General features: G+C 41.4%; 2 protein-coding genes across 6 annotated transcripts in view; one reads left to right on the top strand and one right to left on the bottom strand.

Moving 5' to 3' along the window:
• The first annotated feature begins 91 nt into the window (after nucleotides 1-91).
• Nucleotides 92-19724, top strand: part of LOC109462961 (MICOS complex subunit MIC60-like) — a 24507-nt gene continuing 4874 nt past the window's right edge. Inside the window, exons 1-18 of one of the 5 annotated variants that reach the window (XM_019759600.1) lie at nucleotides 92-132; nucleotides 760-869; nucleotides 1265-1405; nucleotides 1808-1924; nucleotides 2263-2382; nucleotides 2724-2882; nucleotides 6569-6702; nucleotides 7377-7538; nucleotides 7720-7816; nucleotides 8003-8084; nucleotides 13607-13747; nucleotides 14173-14307; nucleotides 14853-14981; nucleotides 15353-15475; nucleotides 15731-15867; nucleotides 16020-16123; nucleotides 16358-16490; nucleotides 16907-17033. In XM_019759600.1, coding sequence (XP_019615159.1) covers nucleotides 765-869; nucleotides 1265-1405; nucleotides 1808-1924; nucleotides 2263-2382; nucleotides 2724-2882; nucleotides 6569-6702; nucleotides 7377-7538; nucleotides 7720-7816; nucleotides 8003-8084; nucleotides 13607-13747; nucleotides 14173-14307; nucleotides 14853-14981; nucleotides 15353-15475; nucleotides 15731-15867; nucleotides 16020-16123; nucleotides 16358-16490; nucleotides 16907-17033 — 2146 coding nt within the window. In that variant the 5' untranslated portion in view covers nucleotides 92-132; nucleotides 760-764. Of the gene's footprint in view, nucleotides 133-759; nucleotides 870-1264; nucleotides 1406-1807; nucleotides 1925-2262; nucleotides 2383-2723; nucleotides 2883-5641; nucleotides 5786-6568; nucleotides 6703-7376; nucleotides 7539-7719; nucleotides 7817-8002; nucleotides 8085-9630; nucleotides 9733-10233; nucleotides 10357-13606; nucleotides 13748-14172; nucleotides 14308-14852; nucleotides 14982-15352; nucleotides 15476-15730; nucleotides 15868-16019; nucleotides 16124-16357; nucleotides 16491-16906; nucleotides 17034-19724 lie in introns of those variants that run through there. The other 4 variants (XM_019759597.1, XM_019759595.1, XM_019759598.1 and 1 more) reach the window with 4 other exon arrangements.
• On the bottom strand, nucleotides 3513-5429 carry LOC109462962 (39S ribosomal protein L35, mitochondrial-like). The gene is made up of 4 exons (XM_019759601.1): nucleotides 5208-5429; nucleotides 4745-4976; nucleotides 4392-4548; nucleotides 3513-4259 (listed from the first exon to the last, which is right to left on the bottom strand). The coding sequence occupies exons 1-4, from the start codon at nucleotides 5293-5295 to the stop codon at nucleotides 3924-3926; spliced, it is 813 nt and encodes a 270-aa protein (XP_019615160.1). The 5' UTR covers nucleotides 5296-5429; the 3' UTR covers nucleotides 3513-3923.

The following is a 19724-nucleotide window of genomic DNA, read 5'->3' as shown; positions in this document are numbered from 1 at the left end:
AAGGCTCACTGTCGGTCACGCAACGATCGATCAGGGGCGCGCATGCGCAGTAGCGGGGACACAGCTCGGCAGATGATGACGCAGTGTCCTTCTGGGCTGTCTATTGTCTAGGGAAGCGTGACTAACAGAACGGTGAGGCGTGTTTGTGTTGTAAATTCTTGACGTATTGGTACTTGTTACAAAGGAAAGGATGATGAAATAGAAAAATATAATCTGTAAACGCAGCCGTACTAAATGATAATTATCACGTCCTCATTAAGGGAGACGTTAGAGGTTAATTATTTATTGGTCGATTTCCTGTAGTTATTCTCATCAACCTATATTTCTCATATTTCCGATATTATGTGTTCAGCTGCAACCATGACTCGGTATTTTCATACATGTTGGGAGGAAACACGGTTCAAGTCCGTTTAAATTATTTACTACTCACATGTACATTAAGATCATCACATTTTACATGTACGTCGCAAGTACATCACGTGAACAGATTATACACAGAAATGCCCTGTACCGTCGTCCATGATTACAAAAATATATTATTCGCGTGGGGGAATAATATCAGGCAATACTAGACAACGACCTTGATGTAGAATACATGTATTCTTATTGTTTTCCGTAAAAAAAATCAATATCTATAGATTGCATGGTTAACAAAAGTAAGATCATAAATTGTAATTCTTAAGGTAATAGTTGTAATTGTCCCATCACATTTATCGGTTGCATTTTCATGTTTCCCTCCCTATCTATTATTCGGAAAAGCAATTATGGCCCAGGCGAGACCACTTCTCTCACGGGGGTGGAAGAACGACCTGGAGGTGGTCAAAAACCTGGTATCTATTGACCTGGCTCGTCCTGAAGGAAGGAGACAAGTGAGTGTACAAAGCATCAGCACTCCATGATTATGGGGAGCATTGTGTTTCCTCTCAAACCAGACATTTATAACGTTACATATTACATATTAAACGTTAGTTTTACATCGAGCATCATGACAGTCGTTGTTTTCTTCCATGAATCTGTGTGCAGTGATACCTACTTACCTAAATATTTTACCATCTTATGCCAAGTACGGTAGAAAAGATTACATGTTGATACGACAGCAAAAGCCTACGAGTTGTTTAGTGTTAGTATCATACGTAGGACTTACTTTATGATTTAAATATTCAGACGGTGATTGATAGATATACATGAAAGCTAAAGATTCTTTGCGCCCATCCCCATATATGAAATGGATATGTGGTAACATTAATATTTGTTCTCTCCACAGGTCGTAGAAATTGTAGAGACTCTGAAGACGAAGCTTACCATACCGGACTGGGCACGTCGTCAGCTGGCCGGGCGGGTTCGCAGTTCTTACCGGAACCTCGCCTGCTACAACCTCGCCACGGCAGCTGGGGTGGCGTGCACGGTGCGACAGTTTGTATGCAATACTGCTGTCTTTCATACATTTGCGCCAAGTGCAATATGGACCGGTTATATATACAGTCAAACCTGTATAAGTAACCACCTCTACATAAGGACCACCTGGCCAATGTTATCACTCTTTGTAGTCCCTCATGAAATTTTCCTATTGACACAAAGGTTAAGAATCTTGTCTACAGTGGCCACTTGTCCAATCACCAGACTTTTGCGGCCCTGAGCGGTCTTCTTGGGCAGTTTTGCCTGCATACCACTATGCGTAATTCATACCATTAGCCTCTAGAAAGTAACTTTCCTCACACTTGTTCTAAAGCATAGCAATGTTCACCGTTTCAATCGGAGACAGATTATCTAAATTTCAAATATATATGAATATCACCTTCTGTTACAGGCTCTAGGTTCCGTTGTCACGTATGTGGACCTGGTGGAAAAAATGGAAAAGAGTGGACCGATCCCAGATGACATCATGGAATCTATCACAGCACTGCTACAAAACAACGCCGAGCAGGTAACGGCTCAGCCACATTCCCCGTAGGGCGTCATATGAATTTGATGTCGTAGAATTCTTCAAGCAGGCTTTGACAGACCTGATCTTCGACAAGAATATAATGCAGCTTTTTAAACGACAGTTGAATTTTGTATGACATATCCGCGACTTTTCCAAGGATGCCTAAGACGGTCGCATGAGGAATGTAACTGGGTCATTAGGGATCCCTCACAGATACAACACTTGATTACGATAATTTGACTCTTGCTTCTAAGACAAGTTATATAGTCGTAGTTCTTGTACCATTGACACTACTTGTATTAATTTTTTCTAACTTCTTTACTGTTCTTCTGTTCAAGGTGAACATAGCCTTTGAGGCGTGTAGCGTCAATCTCCGTGCCCTGGAGGCAGCTATCGAAGACGATCCTGCCTTGATGGCGAACTCAGACATGAAGCACTACCTGAAGGCGTTAGACGTGGTGAGTACAACTCTCTCAACATGCGCGCGTGAGAGACAAAGGTACACACTGTCCTTGGTGCTGAAATGGCGGTCTGGCATCATGGACCCGTTAACATGGGAACACGGCGCACTTCGAGTCTTTGAATCTGATTTTTAAACCAACCTGATTTCTAAACATTTTAGTACATACATATCAAATTAAATTTGAATCTATCTCTTTATTTATTTGTTTTACTTTTCCATCTCCATTTACATTTCAAAATGCTATTTGCACCTTGCAATCCGTGTATCCAGTAAGTCAATGTCAAATGGACTAATGGACTTGAAGGACATTGGGGACATATTGTATTTATTTTCCAGGCGTCACAGACGTGGAAGGACAGCCAGGCTGACGACGAGAGGAGAGTCCTTGCCGCGGGGGACGCACGTGATCAACACGTGCTCATCTGTGACGCCATTGACAATATGTCTCAGACACAGCCTGCTGTTTCTGACGACTTGAAAGATAAAAAAGAACAGGTGCCTCAATTCATTGACTTTCACCACTATACATGTATCTTAATTCCACGTTATATTTCTATAGTAGGTCAGAATAATAGAATAAGATGTTTTTATTTTTATTTTATTTTATTGAAATTGCAACAATGCATTACATGCGGAACAGAGGCAGCTGTTGCTGGTGTTGTGTCCCGCACATAGAAATGTATACTTGACAGCTTTTTATGACTCTATTCTGTAACTTTCAGGTGGAGGAGAGCATGGCATTCTGGGAATGGCTCATTCTGGTGGCAATAGGACACCTGGCAATCCTCAACATATCTAAACTCCTACAGGCACTGCACTAGACATCACAAGCAGTGCAGAGGGAAAACAATGTATCTCTGAAAGATTCATTTGTAAAATGTGTCTTCCTTACAACAAAAAATTAAGTTTTACAGGCTAACATGATAGAATATGGAAGATCGTTTTGCAGATCGCATGCTCCTCTCAGCTTAGAAGGCAAACATTAAAAAGTTGATCCAGCAACATGGCAAGCCTACATAAGCCTAACTTGTACATAAGTATGGTAGTACTGTATTGCAGAAAAATTAATTTCAATGAAGCTTATTTGTCACATGTCTTGGAAATATAAAAAAAGAAAATGAGATGTTGGTGGTTTGTGCTTTATTCAACTTGTGCACACTCACTTCACATGCACAACATTGGTTGAGACAGTCACCAATGCATTAGGCTACTGCTTATTAAGCTCAATTTCAACAAGAGTTAGACTTTATATATAGTGATTCAATTGATAAAGAAAGATCTCAGGATACATATCCTTCTACAATGTTTTCTCCATCCATCAGTACATCCATGACTATGGGCATATTATATCTATGTCTTCTGAGGATTGATTCAGGAATAAACTGCTACATTCTCAAAGTACTGATCACATCTGCACAAGTTTTTCATGCACCAACTTCGTAAAGGAATAATTGTATGATGATATTTCAAAGCCAGATGTGTATTTGTTCATCACAAGGGTATCACCACTACAGATATTACACCATATTCATAGGACTATTGACCAGGAGATGTCCAGTATGTAGAATGCGTGACCTTGCCTCCATTTTGGAACTTTGCCCTGTACCCCTTCTTAAAGTACTTCCTGTGCCTGATCATGTTATTCAGCGTGTTGTACACATGGCTGTAATGTGTTCCTGGCTCTCCGGTGAACTCATTGTACCTCGTGTGGTACTTTTCAAAAGGGTCGTCGATGTACCACTTGCGTGTCTTCCAGTACTTGGTGACCATCTTGTCCAGGAGGCGGTTTTGCTGATGGTTGCAGAAGACGTGTTGGCGAAGGCGGTACTTTCTCTTGGATGATTTCTTCCACAGGTGCTTCTTGTAGCCAGCCTGTGACAAACATAAGAAGGGAAAACTGGTGAGCACAAGTAAAATTTGTATCTGTAAGAAAAAGTATCAGGACATTTTCAGAACAGCCTTGCTTTGATAGATACATGTACAAACAACTATGCTTATACCTACCCTTCTCCGTATCCAGAGACCACAGTTAAGTCTATAGAAGCGTTTGATCACTGGCTTCACTGTCTTTGGGGTCCCTCTTTTCCTGCTGAAGTAGATTTTGGTTCTCACTTGTTGATGTTGAACCACTGGCTGCACAGGATTCAGGAGTGATGCTTTCCTGTAACACAAAGGCAGAAATTCTGTACCTAGTTGTTATCTAAACAATCAATAAAAGCAATAACTTCATATTCCACAAAGATTGTTTAAGTCCTTGCATGAATGATTTTGCAACCAATATAGCTCAATGAATATCCATGTGTGACTACGTTTTATGTGAAATAAACCTTCATATTCTTGAACAATTTATGGCTTACCTCCCACACAAGGATCCAACAATAGGGTGATGCAGTGCACTACTGTTTGTATGCACATTCATGCGCTGTAAACATCTGCCCAGTGCACCGGTCTGTGCCCCTGTAGATGTCTGAACCTTCGGACTGAAGACAGCCAAACCTCTGCAGACGACTGGCGAGGATGGTGTGATGTTGCTGTGATGTGTTGAGAGTTGACGAAACCCAGGTACACGATATAATGACCGCATCCCACCTTTTCAAACAGTGGAGGAGTTAAATTATAATTTTGACACATGTCCATGTATAAAACATTTTCGTACACGCAGCCATGCAAATTATGGTTTTGCTAATCAATATCCCGCTTTGGGTACCCAAATGCTCACAGTACAATTCCGGTGCTTTCCAAGCTACATCTACATAATTATGACTGTCAATTCTGCTGCTGTATCTATTCATAAACCTGGAAAATAACGATAAATCTTACATAGCCGCAACCTCGCCAGGAGCGCCGCCATTTTGTGTGACCTGTACTTCCAGAGGTCAAAGGTAAAGGTTATGATATGAAGAAACATCCATTTTCGCCGCTATGCGTGATGAGATCATGAAAAAATTGAAGAAGCTGAACACAGATCTAATCTATCTGCAAGACAAGTGAACACTCATCTACTTATCCGAGCTTTTCACGAAGAACCATTCTCTACTGTAGAAATACCCATCTGCTTCTGAGATATTCTATTTTTTCAGAGGGGGAGCTATATTTCACAGTTATAAAGAAGAGCTCTTTAAAGCATATTTATGGATGCAATCTGAATAGATATTCACGTACATAATGAATAATAGTCTGTTTAGCATACTTAGTCATTTGTTGGTAAATATTAGTTAGTTTCTTGACAAACAAAAAATAACTACCCTCCCATGTGGCCGATTCCATTTGCCCTCCTTTCCGCCATCTTGTGCGCCGGAGTTGCATGGAGGTTTTATAATTTTGCGGAGAGATGAAGTGATTCTGCGACTTCACTAAAGATGTGGAGAGCTTCTCGACGGGTTCCAAGCAGAATAAAGGTTTGTAGAGTATTAAAAAATTGTTCTTCTCAGCCAATATGCACTTTTCAAGGAATGGGAATAAGATATAAAATAGGTCACGTTTCGATCGGAAAGGACTCAGGGGAGCGACCTGTCTGTAGCGTGACATGTCCGTGAAACAGTTCCATATATAAAAGGACCTGTCCGTCTGTCAAACCTTGTATCAAAAACAAGCTTTCCCTCAGTTTTTGAGAGCTTATATTTACGTATTTGATCAGAATATTGAGTCAACTTGATGTACCATAATATGTTAGATAATTTTGATTATTATATTGCTATTTGGCACCTTCACGGTTTGCTAGTTTGCTCTACAAAATAGTAGTGGTACAAATCCTTTGTTAATCAATATTGGGGTATCATTATTATGGCGCAGGTGTGCACATGTATATCCTCTCTCCCATATTAGTGAAATAGCAAATGGCTCAAGGAACAGAGATTTCTTATACTTCTAAAGACGATGTAAAGCATATCAAATCTGATGAAGTCAGGAAAAAGCTGTGATTTATTGTGGAATATCCATATGCATACATAGGCAGGATCCTAGAAGACTATACTGGTTACCACATGGAATCTGTCATCAAATATTCATTGTAGACAGACAAATAACAAGTTTTGTGAAACTCCCATCTGTACCTACATGTACATTTCTATATAATGTACTGAAAATTGATATTGCAGAAGAAATAAATTCCTTTATTTTGAATCCCATGTTATGCGAGACAAGATGATTTTGATATTATGTATTTCTTATTTCTGCCATAGTGCTTGAGCCAAGGTAGGCCCACAACAGGCCGTGCACAGCAGCCCTGCAGAAACTATGCAGAAGAAGGAGCGGACAAATCAGCCAAGGCAGCACAAGCCAGGTTACAAGCAGTTGGATCCCTGCCTTCTCAAACGTGAGGCTCTATACCCCATACATACCCCCGTCTCAGTCCCATTTGGCATGACAAGCCAGCTGACCTGAAAGCTGTATCTTCAAAAGAGATTCAGTCCTGCTGATTCATCCCAAGTACAATTGGTGTTTCTGTTTGTTTCTTACAACAATACAAGGACATTATAATATACATACATGATACTAGTAATGTCCTTGCAGATTGGTTTTTGTTTTCTTGCTAAATAGCTTTCAGGACAGCCCAAAAAAGTGTGATCCCATTTGTAGTCTTTGAACAACACAAAATGTTTGTGTACTAGTTGGCCTTGTGTGCTTGTCCACTAAAATCAATAAAACAACAAAATTATATGGGTATCTGGGTATATAGCCTCTGGAAATGTTCATGTACATTGAATTGCTGTATTTTTTAAAATCAATATCTTTTTGACGTTTTATGTTTGACTGTTGTCATCTACGTTTTGGTGGCATATTTCTTAGGATGCCATATTATAACTATAGTCATTGTTGCTGACTAATTATAAATGTATCAAATGTATTTGCAAGTTGCTTCAATTCAGGTACAGTTTGAAGAGTCTGTATCTATCATTTGCCTACAGTGTATGATTATTTTCAATTGTCTAATTCTATACCATACAGCTGTACCTAACCTTGATCTGAGTGTTTCTCCTTGCCCCACAGCTCCGGTGGAGGTGTTGGTAGGACTGTACTTACTGCGACCTTAGCTGTGGGGGCCGGGGTGGGAGGGCTGACGGTGTATGCCAAGACTAGCCCAGAATTTCGCAGAACTCTTGAGGGAAATATCCCATATGCCAGGGAGTACCTGGGAGCTGTTCTGGATCGGTAAGCTACATGTAGTTGTTCTACATATTGTCGCATGTCCAAACTTAACCTAGTCTTTACTCTCATTCTCAATTACATGTACCGGTAAATGTAATTTTAACATCTCAATAATTGCTTTCATTTGTATTAGTTTGTATTGTTCATTAGTTTGTAAAGCTAACAATACTTCTTTACCCTTTAGAGGGCCCAAGATGCCAGACCTGGGCCTTGGAGGAGTGGTGGACAAAGCCAAGGGCATGGTGGGCATGGGGAAGAAAAAGGAGGAGGAGCAACCAGGGGTAAGGCTGCAATGTTGTACACTCAAACATGACACTGAAAATAACAGCAGTGATCAATTTGGTTCATTAGATGGTAGTTAGTTCCTTCCTGTCTACAAACAACCTTGTTGCTGCACCTTTACAACACATACCTCCACTCCAATATTACAGCACCTTTTGACCAACAGTCTTTTAATACTCTTTCAGTCTTTCCTACCCAAGTTGTCCAAGTCAAAGGCAGAGGAAGAGGAGAAGCAGAGAAAAGTAGCTGCTGACACTGCTGCTCAAGGTATGTCCACAGAAGTATTTTTGGAGGCGGGGGAGTTGTTTTGTCTCCTTGCTTTGAAACTTGATGGCCATGGTCTCTCCTATACTTGTAATGAAATGTTTGTAATTCTATCCTACTTTTTTGCTAGTTAGCAGCAGTAATGATATTGATTTCACAGAAACTCAAGCTAGAGAGGTTCAAGAGTTCCAGGTTGTGACCACAGTGTCAATCTCATCTGTTAATTGTACCGTGCTTAGTGATGGATCAGCCTACATCTATGGAATAGTAGATTTCTGGGCTAAGCCTAAGTGCATACAGATTGGTGTCAATTACAAAAATCTACCATGCCAGCTCTTATATAAACATGTCACAAGTAAGATACAATAAACATCCTTCTGGCCACACACCTAGCTATAGCCTATGGGGTCGACCAACCCTATCCTGCAGAGGCTAAAGAACCCTCCTCCCCTCCACCGGTCAAGTACATACCGACATATGAAAGGGGCAAAGGAAAGGATGAAGAGTCATCAGCCATTGGTTTGTGTTTGATCCACTGAGTGTTTGATGTTGTGTAGTTGGTAGCCAGCTTGTGTGAAGGGCATGCTGTGTGACACGGAAATAAACTAACATGCTGGAATCTGTGATCTTGTGTGAGTTTTTTTGTGGTGCAGGTTTGTGCAGGGGTGTTACTAAGTCAGAACTAACAGACTGTTTCTTGTGATTTATTAAAAGTAACCTGTGAAGCATATATTGATATGTGAAAGAAATGCACTTTGATTCGTTTGAATACTCTGTACTCTGTAGTTAGGGATTTCTCTCATGCTGTGATGACATGTGTTGGTACATTATTAATTATTGGGGAATGGCACTAGAGGCACCTGAGTATTGCTACATGATACTGTACTGACAGAAACTAGGCTAAAACTGACACAAAACAAAGCATGATGACATATATTTTGTCAAATCCATGTACCTCTTGTTTGAATGGTAACCAAATCCCTACAGTACTGTACTCCCCTACTCCCCTTTGATACCTACATATGAAATGTGTTTGAAGCGCCAATGGAGACACCCACTACAACAGTACAAGTACTCTAGAAACCCAGAAGTTGGGGGAAGCATCAACGGCAGGGACAGCAAAACCAGTAACCACAAGCTTAAGTGTGTTAAAAATAATCATGTGGTATCTATTCCTGCACATTTTGAAAAGCTCATTGGTCCATGGGGTGTATACATTACAATGTACATGCATGTTTATAACATGTAGCTAATCCCTCACCTCAGCCATCTCTACATGCTAACTTAGCTTTTCAAGTGTGTACAGCCATGTTATCCTATGTAGAGCACTTTAAAGCAGTTTTTTATGACTGTACATAACTTTTCATTAACAGCTCAGTTGTACACTAATGCATATGTTTATAATTTATATCAAAGATGGCAAGTCACATATATTACAAAGAAATCTACATACAAGAATTTAGAGATTAGTGTTACACGTACTTCTAGTAGTTTGGACTACATGTATGTTTCACATAATAAATTGAGTGCACATTTTCCCCTGGAACAGTCCCAGAGACAGCAGTTCAGCCCCTCCCTACAGAAGTGTCTGAAGTCGCTGCTCCTACAGACGCCAAGCCTCGTGAAATCCTAGCTGAACCCATAGCATTTGGTTTGTTACTTTTTATGCAAATGTATGACATTATTATTTCATTTTAAACACAAGAAATTTTTCTGTCCCACCCCCACCTTATTTTACCTCCAGCCACCATCTGGTCTCCCCTTATTTCACAGATATGTATCCTCTCACCTCTCAGTCCAATCAATAACAGAGAATCATTCTCTTCTGCACCCTGATAAAGATGATAGTCTTATGATTATATTGTGAATCAAAATGAAATGATATCAGATTTGCCCATAAAATAATGATCTCTTAATTTATTTACAAATGCTATATATGAATGTCACATAACTAGAACACAATGTCTATCAAATTGTGTAGAATGAATCAGAACTGATGCAAGTTGAAGCTGATAAACTAAGCAATGTAACTTTGAAAATACTATTATATAATAGTAAATGATACTAATTCTGGGTAGGAAATTGAAAAAATGTGAGAATTTGATCTTGTTGCAAATTATCACAAAGATTGATTAATTCCCACCTGATGTAGGTGTGGCTGCCGTTATGGGACGCCCGCAGTCTACACCACAGAAACCTGTGCCTGAAGCCCCTCCAGAGAAACCCCCTGCTCCTGAAAAAATGGATCAGTCCACAGCAGAGGCTGTTGCATTTGGTTGGTTTACTCCCCACCTGGGGGAATCTGATACCCTGTAGAGTTGTAGAGTGGTTTCTGAATAAGGTTCATGCTTAGTTTGTAGTGAAGAAAGATAGGTTCAAACTAGAAAGGCCAATATTTGCTTAGGAGCAAATACAGCGATGGCTTCACCACCTTTTACGACATGGTAGGGAAAGAATGAGAAACACAAGGGAAAACAATGATTTACATTGATATAACTATAATATGAAGTAACATACAACTAAAACAACAGTTGGATAGCTATTCCCTACATTATTGGTTAGGATTTTTAATTGCATAATGCAAACTGTTGATTTTCAAATAAAAAAAACGTTCATGCCCCGCATTCCAATGCTGGAGCAGGAAAGCTTGAAATACCTACCAAAACACTTGAATACAGACATACTGTCAGTATGAAAATGCTCTGTGCAGGTGTTAATCAAGTTAAATCCCAACAGCCAATCAGCAAGAAATGCTCTGTGCAGGTGGAAATGCTGTGTGCAAGTGTTAATCAAGTTAAATCCCAACAGCCAATCAGCAAGAAGAATAGAGGAAAGCTGCATGCCTATTGGTTGATGCCCTGCATTCCATTGTGATGACTCATGCCCAAACGTGGTACACAGCACAGTAATACATTTGCTATAACACAGCCAAAAAGCTCAAATAAAACCATTCTAAAAGCCTGTATCACAAAAATTTAAAAAACGCCTGGGGGTATTTGCCCACTGTACCTCCATACCAAATTTCAGGACCTTGGGCCCTAAAATGAAGAAGCTGAATCCATTTTAAAAATGGCAGGAGAAGAAGGAGGAGAAGAAGAAGAAACATCAGAAAAAGCAATATGGTTTCACCACACCACTTCGTGGTGTGGTGAAGCCATAATGATAACAATAATCAGATCTATTTATTATTAGCTCACAGCATGGGTTTTGATAGTGGTGCTTGGTGTGGCAAAACTGGCAATGTAGTACCACAAACATGTAGTGACCTAGTTAGGTAAGGTGGTTAGGATTGGGGATATATGCACTGTTGTTAGCTAGCGCTCTCATGATCACGTGACACCATTGAAAAATCTACGTAACATTCACCATGCTGTCCTTTAACCAGTAGAGAATTTCTCGCAAAATGGCTAGTTCTGTGTGCTTAAGGTTAAAAAGCAAAACTTACTAACTTACAGATCACATACTAGAAACACAGTTCCAAATAGACAGTCAACAATTCACCAATGTCATGTGACATGATATGAAGACCTGACGTCCTTCATGTTACCTGCCCTATCTTTTTTTCATGTTCCATGTATCTTCATACCTCTGTCCTGTTTTCCTAGTTTAGGTTGTTAGGTAGTCTGAAATGTTGTGCATTGTCTGCTTTTAAAACTGTCACTATCCAGCAGATTCTGCAGATAAAGATGAAACCCTGATAGGAGATACAGGAACTGGGACAAAAGTCATCAAAATCCAAGATAACAATGAGGAGTGCCCAGCTGAAGTTGTTGAGGCCCCAGCACAAGTTCCTAAAGCAACTCCAGAAGGAGTGGAGGTCTACAGAGATACTGAGGAAACCAAGGAAGGAGTTATGGAGGAGATCCAGGAAGTCTGGTCAGAGGTGGAGAAAACACATGAAGAAGACAAGGATGTCCAAACCAACATTTCTCCAGGTAGCAGAAAAGTTGATGCAGAAGTGAGGGAAGCTGTAGACACCAGGGAAGCTCAGACAGATAAAAGTGTGACCACAGAAGTAGATGCTGGAACCTACACAGATGTGTCAGGAAAGGCTGACTCACAAGTGGAGCAAGTTAAAGAAATAGAGGAAAACATGGAGGGAGATAAAATGCATGCTGAGGAGAGCCAAACAGAAGTAGAGTTGACCCAGGAATTTGTAACAGAAACCCACACATCTACAGCAGAAGTGGAGGTGACCCAGGAAGCTGTAACAGAAACCCACACATCTACAGCAGACGTCCCTGAGGTTACCCAGGAAGCTGTGACAGAAACCCAGACATCTACAGCAGAAGGAGAGGTGACCCAGGAAAATGTAACAGAAACCCACACATCTACAACTGCAGAAGTTCAGACAACACAGGAGGATGTAACAGAGGTCCACACATCTACAGAGTCAAAGATGCAGGCACCTGGCACTCCTGTCAAGGAAAATAGTACAGGAAAAGAAGATACCATAACGCAAGAAGAAACACAAGTAGACACAGTCCAGGGACAGGAGCAAGACATCGCACAAACTGCTCCAGTCAAACTTGTGGAATCTGGTGATCAGCTGCAGGCACAGACCATGGCAGAGGCAGCCACGCTCCTGGCTCAAGCTGCAGCCAACTTGGCAGAAGTACTGGCTGGTGGTTGGTTCCTTCAGATATACCTGTACCTGTACTATACAGCATGGTGTGATCATGGATGACACCTTGCATGGTTTTCTGTCCCATGGTTCTGTTTCTGTTCACCCATAAAACCTGACCCTCCCAGTGGACTCTACATTGTGTATATGAAATATTTTCCTCTTTATTCCTCGTCCTCTCCTTCAATTCCTTGGTAGAGTAGACAGCTGGACAGATCTAGACTCCTATTTGCTCTTCCAGCAGTGCCTTGGAATGATGTTTGTCAAAAACCTGTCAACATACAAGTATTCTGTTATAAAGTAGCATTTCCCAGGCATTCTATGCTATTAACATAGCTGACCACAATCACACAATCTTGGAATTGATTGTTTCCTGTAGTCCTACACGTACATTCCAACATTTACACATTTGCCCGTTGTAGATTTATAATAGGATGCACACATTCTTTATTCAAGTACTGATACTGTGTGTCCATGACGTCCAATACTCAAGGTACCCTACATACCCTCAGTCCTAAATATTGAACTCTTCTCCCCTCAACAAATGTACTAATCCTGTTATCTGTGTATTTTCCCTGTTTGTGCTTCCTTGACAGCTGTATTTCCCTCCCCAGATGACAGAGGAATCCCTGATCCAGTCAAATTTCCTGTCCTTCCATCAATTAAAGTCATACTGAGCTCTAACAACCTTCATAGTCCAAGCTATATGTACATGGCTAATCAAGTCACAATTGCAAGTCCTTCCCTGTATGTGTTCTTATGACTACTACAGATCACAATATGACAGATGAACCTCATCACTGACAGCAAGCATCAGAGTATCACAGGGTTTCAAGTCAACACCATACATGTAGCTGATTGTCATTCTCCACTAATCAATGCCTTGTTTTTCCTTCCACAGCCGTTTCTGTCGGTACAGAAGAGCCCATGCCTGTGGCAGCTAAAGAACCATCCACTGCACGAAAGGAGCCTGCTGCAAAGGGTCCTGTAAAGGCAAAGAAGCCGGTGGGAGTGGAGAAACCTGAAGAGACAGCTGCTGCTGGTAAGTGAAATAGGTCTCACACAAAAGCAGGATTTTCCCTTTTGCTACCCTGCCTTAGGCTCCAGTCTTCAGCCTTTAACATTATGTCCCTTGAAAGGGAAAACATGATGCTGTTCAATTCATACACAAGTGATAGTGGTATCAACTTTTTTATGTAAAAACTGTATGGTACCTATATGCAATACCGATAAAAGTTACGTAAGCTCTGCTTACATAAGCCAAACCATCCATGATTCTGAACAATAGCGAATGTAAGTGGTGTAAGTAATCACAAGTTGGCGTGTGCCATGTAGAACAGATATAGTGGCCTTAACACTATAATTCCAATGTTGATGCTCAGAGTAGTTTGTATGATTGAATTACATTGCCCACTAGTATGCTGTTTACTGTGGAAGATACATGCATAATGTTGTGACATCTTTCAGCCATTGCAATCGGTATGGATGAGCCGCTGCCCCCAGAGTCCAAGACTGAGCCAAAGGCCAAGAAGAAGGCAGAGGAGAAACCTGCCTCCAAGAAAAAGGCCCTGAAGGAGAAGGCTGAAGACACTGCAGCTGCAGGTGGGAGCATTTTGATAGACATACTGTGATTGTGAACCTTGAAACTTGTGCAGTGGTTTTGTTTTCCCAGTAACCTCACTCAACTCACTCACTATCCAAGCTTTGCTCAACTGCAAATATGCATTTCCAATGTATTACTACAAGAAACAGTTACTGTACTTCAGAACTGTTTCAACTGCAAGTTTCAAACTCCTAGAAATAAAACCACTGCAAAAGTAAAGGAATTTACAGTTAAACCCAGTTGTAATGCTGATAAATTGTTCACAGAAAATGGCTTGTCTCATTTGGTCTAGAACTGTTTTTTCCACATTTGATTTACATGTAGTATCCTTCTTTTTCTTTACATGTACCTTGTTAATAAGTTAACCCTATTGACAAAACTATAATGGCCTAACAAAATGCCCTCCACATATGCTCACTGTCTTAAATGTTACGTACCATAACATTTTGTGAACTTCTTTTTTGTTGTCATGTTAAGTTTGCTACAAATGTAATGGCATTTACATGCAGCACACACACGTATAAAAGTCAGAGTTACATTCTAGCTGTAGCAGCTGGAATGGACGCACCCATACCTGCAGAGGCTATGACAACATCTGGAAAAGGGGTCACCGGTAAACATGTCACTAAGGAAGGAAAATTGGTTGAAACACCAGAAGACACTGCTGCTGCTGGTTTGTGTGCGCTTCTAATCTAGGCCACCTTTCCCCTGCCAGATATCATGAATGCATGATCATATGGATAATATTGCATGCTACAAGTACTGCAGCCCCCCCTAGCATGTTACAGAGGAACTGCTCTGTGTATGTGCTTGATTTGGGTCAATGGGATACATACATGTTCCAGTGCCGAGTATCAAATAAATATATGAAAGCTTTTAAAATGCAAGGACATTTATGTTTCAACAGAACGTACAATAGAAATGGAATGAATTTTACTCTGAGTATGAATGTTTTTTTTTTTAATACAGCTTAAGCCTCCTTTTAGTATTCACGCACAATATCAATTTAGAGCAAATAGGCAAACATTTATTTTTGTCTTACAGCTGTAGCAGCAGCCTTGGACCAGCCCTTTGCTACTGAGGCAAGAGAGACCCCTATGAGATCTCCTGAGGAAGTGCAGGCAAAGATCCTGGAGAAGGAGATAGATGATCTTGCAGACAGGGCTGGTAAGTGCCTTCATTTTAGCCCCCAAGACAAAACAGGTCAACAAAATAGCGTGTAATTTGTAAATGTGGTGAGACAAAATTTAGAGCTAAGATTTTTTATGCACATGCAGCCACTCTCTCATTGGTTGAACCACTAATTGCCATTTTTTCATTGGTTTAACTGCTAATTGGGATGGACTTCCACTTTGTTTCTTCTATGAGACATCTACAATGCTACAGTTGTTTATTTTACGCTGTTTTCCCTGCTGTGTGCAGCCACCGTTGCTATCATCCACCATGAGCTGGAGGACCTGAAGAGGACAGCCAGCTCAGCTGTCCATGCCCAGGAGGAGGCCGCTCACGCTACCAAGATGCACTCTGTACAGATCAAGCATGCTATGGACGAGAACACGGTAAGGACAGAATATGTGGAGCCAAACAACTGCTGCTGTAACATCTTGCTACCTTTATGTCAGAGCTGTTGTGAAACATTATATCTAGTTAACATATTGATATATACATGCAATACCATTGACATAGAGTTGTCTATTTCTGTGTCCTCTAGAGTGGTCCCCTGGGGAAAGAAGAACAGTGGCAGGCAGTGACAGGGGCCAAGGAAGCCAAGGTGGATGCTCTCAAACTGGCAGAGGCATCTGCCACTGCTGCCAGGTAAGAGGATATCTTGGTTTTGCAGGGGTATATGCTTTATATACATGTCATATGCTTTGTATACATGTATCAGTGTATGATTGCATATTGTTCAGGGTCATAATGGAATGTTGTGTAATGTATTTCAAAACAAGACTATTTGACAACTGTGGTTGAATGTAATCAATGTTGCCACAGTCTTATCACTCTCCAGTTTTTAATTGATTCCTATGCTATTATTCCACTTGTGTGCAGAGAAAACCTGGAGAAAGTGCGAGCTGTCATCAGAGAGAGCAAGTCGTCCCTGTCAGAGCCTGATCAGGAGATCCTGGCTGCAGAGGAGGAGCTGTCCAAGCTGGCGTATGAGCTGGAGACTGCTGTTGGAAAGGTGGGTGCTTTGTAAGGGACTATCCCTGAAACTTTTGTCACAGTGCGGTCACACTCATGGTAGGTCTTCTTATCATTTTGATGCTGTAGAATTTTCAAGCACTAGTGACAATATGGACTGCTAACACAGCTTTTTGAATAACAAGACAGCTGTATTTTGTAGGACACATGCCAACTATCCCATGAATGCATTCATGATCAGTTTGCAATCAAACAACATCATGATGAATGTGACAGGTCCCTGAAGGACTAGAATTTCTTTGAAACCTTGGTTCTGTCATGCAAAATAGATCCTCCATGGTATGAAAGTAAGGAGGGATTGTTGAAAATTGAGTCAGTAACAATAGGTGAGCAAATGTGAGGTCTGCATGCACCAGGACTGGTGTACTGAGGAAGTGTCCCGTTGTTGTGCTTTAGGTGGCAAAGGCCCAGGCCGATGCCCAGGTGATGCAGGATTACCAGGCTCTGGTGGAGCAGGGCAGGAAACAGTTCAAGAAGGAACTGGAGAGCATCATGCCTGATGTCAAGCTGGGCGGATGGAGAGGTAAGCTGACGGAAAACAGGACAGTCAATTCACACACATTCCAGTATACAGTGCGCCTAGTGCCAAAGGTGATGTACACATTTCATGCAGACTACGTGACCAGGAGTACATCATCATGGTTGACTAGGTGGTACATGTGCACACATATATTTAGTGATTGTAAAAATTTAATGTATCTAAGTCGACTTACAAAACAACAAAGGTAACCATAATAAATTTTTTTTCCCACCCCCAAGCATTTATTACCTCCGGGGAAGGAGATATCCTTCCGCGAGGAGGTTTTACTATTGTTCGAAACATTTCTGTCAGCAGCTGTTTCTCGCGATCGGCTGGACGGATTTGTCTGTGGTTCGGTATACGTATTGCTGTTGGGCTGCAGATGATGCAGAACGTTTTTGTTTAATTGTATATGTGTTTATGGGCGTGGAAATAAAAGGTTTTTAAGTGCTCCGGACACCCCCGCCATGCTGAAAATGGAATTTACCATGTTGTTAAGGAATGGGGAGGTTTCAGTTTTGGGTCTTACCATTTAAAAGGGGTCAAACAGAGGGGTGTCTGGTTCCGATAAAAACGTTGGGTGACGGCGCAGCAATGACGGCGGGGGTAATGGCGCGGGTGACGCTGAACGCTGGGTGCAAGCCGAGTCAGCGCTAGATCTTCGTGTCGCGGCATTTATTTCCAGAAATACGGCAAGTACGGCGCGTAGCTAGCATGGCAGCAGCCAGCAGAAGCGGTGGGCGGGCGGTATGCAAACATGACGTATCCGCGTTACGCGTCTCTGATTGGTTGTTCGCTTCAGCTGAGATCGCCGGGCGGCAACACGAAGGGCGCGGGGACGCGATTTTTCTGTTTGAAAATATGCACTAAACGCTGTTTTCCAGGACTGCATGGCCACATCTAGTGAAAAAGTGCACAATTAATATAAATTTGGGGGGAAATATTTGTTCTTTGTCGATTTATGGTGTCGATTTATGGAACCCGGAAGTGCAGCCGAGACCAGCGCGCAGCGTAGACCAGCGTGGCAGTTTGACGTGTACGATCAAAACATAAACAAAACTCCCGCTGAAGAAGGGAAATTATCCTGTATGTATGCATTTCAGATCCCAGTGACTATGTTTACGATGGGAATAATTGTGGATACGCACGATGCGCACGATAAGCCTCAGAAATTTATGTCGCAAGTGGGGCATTCTATAGGCTTGCACGGCCAATGTCTGGCACGCTACGCGGCGTACGTACACTGCTGCACATCACAGCCAGCGATTCAGTGTCTTAAAATATTTTTTAACATCAGTATAACAATATTTTTAAGCATATGTGATCAAATTCCTGTAAAAAAAAAAGTTGCACAATTGTAAACATAAAACATGAATAGATCGCTGCTATACTGGGCGTACCATTTCGCGTACATGGCCGGCTGCCCGGCGCAAATACTGTCCCGATTTTTTTACCATTTTCGCATGCGCGAAAAATGGTAACTCAGACGAGATTGAGATTGGATCAACGGATGGATGGATCAACGGTTCCACCCTTCAACGGCCATGCAGACATGCTAAGTCACCGCATGTCGCTAGATGTCGTTGTTGCGACGGCCATGCAGACATGCTGAGTTGCCGCATGTCGCTAGATGTCGTTGTTGCGAGTGCACTTTTTACCATTTATGCCTTGGACGTTTGTATACTTTCCATTATGGTTGCTAATTTCAAAATCATAGTTCTATTAATGTTGCATAACAAAGCTGCTGACAAAACAAACTTAATTTGTCTTGAACAATAACTTGATTTTATTATTTGCCAAAAATGTTGATAAAGACATGTCTATAATCAAGGATTCACAGTAATCAAGGATTTTAATAAACTGCATAAATTATGTCAATGAGCATTAGCAGTGTGGATTAGTCTAGATGTTCAGATTTCCATTAGCCGGCAGTCCAGAGGGTCACACGTCCGACCAATCAAGGCGCTGCAGGCAAAGCTTATTAAAAGCCTCCTTTTCAGGCGTTCCCGGATCGGTGTTTTTGTGTGTGTGTGTGTTGGGGGGGGGGTGTATTTTCTGACCAAACGTAGATCGCACGCAATAGAAGCTCCGGCCTACATAGCTGTCTGTGGAACTATTTATATTACCTGGGTGCCTAACTTTCACCAACATGTCTTTTGTATTTTAGGAAATTAATTAATTAATGAGTGAGTGTTTAATTAACTTAAATAGGTATTGCATTGTTTGGCAAGGTATTTTCCATTGACAATTTTTAATAGATCAGGTTGATCAAATGATATAATGTAAACAATTATATATGATTAGTAAAAGATGACTTTTGAAGTTCTCTTCGAGTATTATTTTAGGGTTGAATCAGGGTCAACGCGAAAAAGATCATGATCCGGTGATCGACATCATGCCCCCCCCCGCACACTTCATGTATTCAGTGTTCTAAATACCCGTCTTCAGTCTGCAATTTGCAGATAGATTTTCAAGATTTCAGGATAAAAATTACACAATCTGCAATTTGAAGAATGAAAAAAAAAACTATAGGTCCTCACAACTTCATATTCCCTTTGTTTGACCCGCCCGGCGCCCAAATCCCGCTGCGATTCAAGCCGCGGCGGCTTCCCGAGCCATGCAAATAAACCTAGTCCTGACGCCACAGCCTCCGATTTCCACCGAGCCACGCCCCCGAGCGCATGCCGACAGCGA

The sequence above is a fragment of the Branchiostoma belcheri genome, unplaced genomic scaffold (assembly GCF_001625305.1).
Source record: "Branchiostoma belcheri isolate BF01 breed outbred unplaced genomic scaffold, Haploidv18h27 scaffold120, whole genome shotgun sequence".
NCBI lineage: Eukaryota > Metazoa > Chordata > Leptocardii > Amphioxiformes > Branchiostomatidae > Branchiostoma > Branchiostoma belcheri.
Note: the sequence above shows the minus strand (reverse complement) of the source record. Positions and strands in the feature narration are given on the sequence as shown.